Source organism: Calidris pugnax, unplaced genomic scaffold (genome assembly GCF_001431845.1).
Source record: "Calidris pugnax isolate Ruff unplaced genomic scaffold, ASM143184v1 scaffold44, whole genome shotgun sequence".
NCBI lineage: Eukaryota > Metazoa > Chordata > Aves > Charadriiformes > Scolopacidae > Calidris > Calidris pugnax.
In genome coordinates this window covers 32,126,331-32,132,330 of record NW_015094506.1, presented here as the reverse complement: position 1 = coordinate 32,132,330, position 6,000 = coordinate 32,126,331, and the positions used below count along the sequence as shown (strand labels likewise).

The window sequence follows — 6,000 nt, the reverse complement described above, 5'->3', positions numbered from 1 at the left end:
AGCAGAAACACCTTGATGCATCAGGTTCCAGGGAAAAGGGCCAGAAGGGATCTAGCAGGCAAGGGAAGGTTGAGCTTCTCAAGAAGAGACAGCAAGCCAGCACGCTTCCAAAGAGGCATGGAAAAAGCCAGGCCCAGAAGATGACAAACTATTGAGATGTTTGGTTCGACATGAATTTCCTTAGCAATTCTGTCCTGATGGAATAAGTCAGTCCCAAGTCAGTGCCTGCTCATCTTTTTAAATGAAGGTTACGCAATAATGAAGTTTGACAAACAGAACTGCACAGAACAAGATTCAAAGTGAAAAGTAAGACTGCTGTCAGCGCAAGCAACCACGTTAAGGAGAAATAGAGCTGTTTTACAGGGTGGCAAGGGAGGGGCAGGGAAAGCTGCACAACCGCTTTTCTTTGTAAAGATCAGCTGCATCTTCTAGCCTAGATGTTAGTAAGTGGGTGAGGACAAATACACTCAAGACAAAGAAAACCCAGGTAATGTTAAGCCAGCCTTATAGATAATTAAATAAGACCTTATCACACCCCCCTTAATGGCATTCCCACAGTAGGTCCTGCTACAGATTAAGAACTTAAATGGAAAAATGGAATACCTTCTCTTACTGAGGCGGTTTTCCTTGGTGTAAAACCGTGAATCTATAAGAACACAGCCCCACTGGCATGAGCTAGAAGGCATTACACTCTTTTTGTATATCCCGAGGATCCCTGAGAAAAGCTGTACAGGCTTCCAGAACATGGACCTAAAGTTCACAACTTAATTTAGACAATGCACGTATCTATCAGGGTCTTATTTTTGCAGTATGCGAAGGATCACAATGAGTTTTATTTTCTCAGTGTATTAGCTCACCTGTGTGAATTCAGAACTTCCCTTAGTTAATATAATTAAGGCCACATTTTACATGAACATAAAGTACATTCACACTAAGTTCCAACAAATACCCAATTTCAGAACAAGACCCATTGTTTTGCACCTGTAAGCACATCAACAATATTACACAAGACAGTAAGGTCTCCACAGCAATACAGGCCTTAAGTTTTTTTCAGAAATAGCATCAAAGCTAAAGGGAAGTATAGACACATTTCCCCTCTGACTCCCCTAAAGGCAATTCAACAAAAACAGAACCAGTAGATAACTCACTTGAACAACACAAATTTTTATTTTTAAGTGTTACAATACAGCCACCATAAAAGTTTAAAAAAAAAAAATAAATGAGCTGAACATAAGACTTGCATAGGTTTTTTTTATTTTTTTTTTTTTAATTTTTTCGGTCAAAGACTCTTCATTCACTGGCACAAAGATAGCTAACAGGTTTCAGTGTAGATCTGTAATTGTTAAGAAAAAAGAAAGAGAACCACACATTTGGTTTACCTAGTAAGCAAAGGGAATATACACTTGTGATGATTTTCATTCAAATACTGGAAGTCTTCTGGGAAAGACTTCTTTGTGCTTTGGTTAAGAACTTAAAAATCAAAAGCCTAAGTATAATCCCTACTGCAGAATTACATTCTTGGAAATGCATACAGTATTGTGTGCCACGTCCCTCTGATAGAAGGCACAATTTATGAAAATAACATTCATGAAAAAAACAGAAGCCAGTCTCGAAGGATAAGAGTGACACCCACTAATGTTGGTGAACTTTTCAACTTTTTGTATCTTTAATCTAGGCAAGACATGCTCTTATTTTTTGCACCCTCCCCCCTGCCTAAATCTGTAACTTCAATATTAATGAAATGAAAACTTTTCCAGGCATGAACATTTCTTAGAAAAGAGTAACATGAGGCAACACAGTTTTCTACTGGTGCAGAGTTACTTTACAAACTAGATGTGAGAGTGGTCACTATCCCTCAAGAACCCACGTGTCAACAAGCAAATGATTACAGGCAACTTTTTTTTTAGCTTCATTCTCCCTGCATACTTGAGGTCAAGTGAGCAAAACTGTATGTGGCAGTAAAGCTGATCATTCTGTCTAAAGTGCTTGATGAAAGCAAGGAAACTATAAAAATGATAAATTAGTGAAACCACAAGTGAAGAGTTACATTTATCATACAAAACAAGAAAAATTGGAGCATTTTCACATTTTCTTTTTCCATTAGACAGCATACAGCAAGAAGATCCTTCACAGTGAAGAACTCCCTAAAGTGTATTTTATACCTAAGACACATTTTCTTACATTTCTGGGGTACAAAGTCTTTTGAGATAAGACTCAGGAATAATATTCCAAAAAAGAAAGCATTATTAGGGCTAAGAAATGAAGGCTACATAGCAAGTTTTAGTCATTCAAAGAAATCTTTGGGAAAATGCTATTTAATACTTTCAATAACTTTAAATGCCCCGATACCATGTATTTTTACAGTAGAAATGCAAGAGCCTTTGGAACGCAGCAGTGCTTGTTTCTGTGCACATCTTCTCTTAAGACATCATCTTTTTCTTACATTCCACTGAGCAAAAGACCATCCCTTCCACCGGCATGAACTTCTGGCCAATGAGACACTTGCTGCAACAGGAACACAAGAAGCACTCCTGTGTAGCATGCCAGTTGAAGTTGTTGTACGCCACACGCTGAACTTCTGGATCTATAGCGTTGTGACAGCCTTGGCAGGTCTGTTTAGAAACAAAATGATACTTAAATGAAGAATACACACTCTCTCTACAAGTACAATAAAAGCTAGGATCCTTAAATGTTTTTGGAGAAGAAAAGTGTTAAAAGAAGCCTTTGAAATAAGTCTCCAGCTTTTGATTTTCCTTTAAAACAGTTTCCAATGAAAATGCAGCTGAGGACACAAACCAGAATAATAAAAAGCACAGAAGAATTTAGTTGCTGCTGGGACTAAACTTAGACAGTTGTGATAGTGAGAATTTCTCAGTGCCCAAATAAAGATAAAAACTGGCCATGCACAGATCTTCATATATTAATCCATACATTTGAAAAGATTAGTTACAAATTTTCCTGTGCATTGACAGCTGCAAAGCAATGCCAAAGAATTAAAGGTTACCAGAAAGTCTTGGATGTAATTCATCCTAAAATCTGGTTGTCAAAAAAATACCATTTAGATCTCAAAGAAGTTAAAATATTAAGAGAAAAAAGCCTCTCCAAAAGATAATCCTTCACACCTACCACAGAAGATTATTAACTGTCAGCTAGAGATGTTTTTTCCCCTCCATTAACTATACAGTCTAGATGCACATTAGACTGAACTCCCAACCACTAGGTAGTTAACTGTTGATATGAATGGACCATCATCTCAGGTTAGAGCTCCTAGCATAACTAGGCATCGAAAACTACCATCCTTTCCCAAACGTCTAGCTCTATCCTGTCAGTCACTCTCCTTTGTAACTCGGGGAGTTAGAAAAGCAAAGAAACAAAGTACCCATATTGCAGTTGCCACTAGAGGTTTTTAAGAGACAAGCTGGGCCCAATAAACTAGGACACAAACTAAAGGTTTAGCAGCGTTACTCATCTTCACCTACTTATTACAAAATCCTGCTTCACCACTGGCAAAGTGAAAGGTGTTTTCAGAACAGCCTCCCCCCTCCAGCAGTAGCTTTTATTCCAATCCATGAATACACAAATCCCCTGTCTGCTTTTAAGTCTGTTTTCAAATGGGAAAAAGATGACTCCATGAATACACAAATCCCCTGTCTGCTTTTTAGACTTGATGCTAAACTCTCATTCAGTTTAAACTCTTCAAGGTACCCTGCCACAGGCAGAAAATAAGAGTTTCAGGCTCCACAGCTGTACGTTCCCTTCCTGCACAGCGCCAGCGCTGTACGGCTCTTACCGCAGCATGGTTCTTCATGTAGCAGGGTTTGCAGACTGGGTTGTCCTTCACCATTACATAGATTTCCCCAGCCAAAACGCAATCACAGTCAAAGCAGCAGAAGTGTTTCAGGTGCCAGTTTTGACCTTCTGCTTGAGTATATTCATTGCTGAATATAAGCTATGAGGAAGAGACAAACAAATATTAACATATGCATTTGAATGCTATTTCCTTTGATAAAGCAGCCTCAAGAAACTCCTAGTGATTTCACTGTTTCAAACCGTTCCAACAATAAAACTGAATGCATTCCCTTGTTACACGGTTTTCCAAACACTCCATTTTGTTTACTAAGAGCCAATAGATGCCAAAGACACCAGGCAGGCTGCTCTCTGCAGGCTGCACAGGGTGTAATTTAGTCAGGCGCTCCCCCTAGTGCCCTTCACGAGGAAACAACCACATAATTGGGACTTGATAAGATAATTAGCACCCATGTGTTACATCCCACGTCCACATAGACCACCAAGAATACCCTCCAAATCCAAAGTAAATTATGGATCTTCCTGAATGTGGAGTGTGCATATCAATCTAAGTTCCTTGCAACTGCGATCAGCTAAAACTCGTGAAGGTGCATCATGTCCCTGCACTGAAATATTTTACTAAAAATCATATTCATTTCTCAGAGAAGCAAACTTGCACGCTAAAATAAAGGCCAAGGCTATTATTACCTCATCACATCCAGCACAGCGGGGTTTTTCACTATCACAATAATGTCTTCCACAGTACAGGTTGCCGTTCTTCCAGAAATAGATCATGTCTACTAGCAGTTCGCTGCAGGTGCAACAGACAAAACAAGCTGGGTGCCACAATTTGTCATATCCAGCACGTTCTGCGTAGACAGCTGGGTCACCTTCTTTCATGTTCTGTTTGCAGCAATAGCAGGACTGGAAAGAAGTTGTTACCAAGTTAAATAAGCCTTTGAAGAGATACATTACCAGCAATTACATATTAGAATCACAGAATGGTTCAGGTAGGAAGGGGCCTTAAAGACCATCAAGTTCCAACCCCCTGCCATGGGCAGGGGCACCTCCCACCAGACCAGGTTGCTCAAAGCCCCATCCAGCCTGGCCTTGAACACCTCCAGGGATGGGGCATCCACAACTTCTCTGGGCAACCTGTTCCAGTGCCTCACACCCACCTTACTGACATACTTGATAAATTCCACCTTCCCAGACTGAAATTGAAGCATTAGTTTACTCCCATGGTCAGACAGCAGTGTGACATGATGCCACAGTACAAGTTTAACTAAGCAATTCAAGATCGTGTACATTCTACCACCATAGCACCAGTGCTACTTAAATGAATATAGCAAAATACAGTAATTCACATTCCTGCATCTACAGTCCAGTTCTTAAAAAAAACCCATGCAGCTAAAATTCATGCCATGTTCCATGAGCCCTGCATACTCACGAACAAGCAAAGAATAGTAAGAAGCCTCCAAAGCTGACTAGACTATGGACTAGAACACATGACAAGAAAGTGGCTGTATTTTATAGGTTGTGAGAAGATCAAGCAATAGCTGCATCACTAGTCAGAAAAGAAATTGTGAGTATTTTAAGCTCATTCTGTTTACAGCTGTGTTCTAGGGATGCTAATCACCCATGGCTGTTGTCCATTAGTCTGTGATTAACAATCTTAGGGTGGGGAGAGTGAATATAGAAAAGGTATTACAAAGCTTATGAACAATGCTACACAACAAATAGTTCCAAAACATTTATAGTCAGTCTTCTGCCATGTACTTGCTTACAGAGACATTTTTGTCATCGAGTCAAAAAATGCAGGTGATTTAGGTTCCTGAAACTAATATTTTAATCTACAGTTTAATCACCAGTTTGACACCTCCTGCACTCCAGTTGTTCTGTGGACTGGGTTGAACATCCTGGGAAGATTTTCTCCTCCATGATTCACATCACTACAAGTCCAGCCACAAATGGCCTCAGTTTTCAGTTGTGTGTGTGTATATGTATATATATATATATATATATATCTGTATTTTTTTAAAGGATTTCAGCTGTAAAGCAAACTGAGCAGATCCCCACACTTGTTTTACTTAAGCAATTTCAAAATATACATAGAAAGACATCAAAGGGGCAGGAAGAACAGCTGGAACAGAATGAACACAGAACTAATGATGGGGGAAGTGTAAATATGTATGTATATAAAGCTTTTTGACC

The 6,000-nt window shown here is 39.4% G+C and overlaps 1 protein-coding gene across 1 annotated transcript in view; it reads right to left on the bottom strand.

Annotated features, from left to right (window-relative positions):
* Positions 1-1,169: 1,169 nt before the first annotated feature.
* Positions 1,170-6,000, bottom strand: part of TES (testin LIM domain protein) — a 28,690-nt gene continuing 23,859 nt past the window's right edge. The window contains exons 5-7 of the mRNA XM_014964342.1: positions 4,495-4,710; positions 3,791-3,949; positions 1,170-2,612 (exon numbers count right to left, since the gene is read on the bottom strand). Coding sequence (XP_014819828.1) covers positions 2,421-2,612; positions 3,791-3,949; positions 4,495-4,710 — 567 coding nt within the window. The 3' untranslated portion in view covers positions 1,170-2,420. The remainder of the gene's footprint in view (positions 2,613-3,790; positions 3,950-4,494; positions 4,711-6,000) is intronic.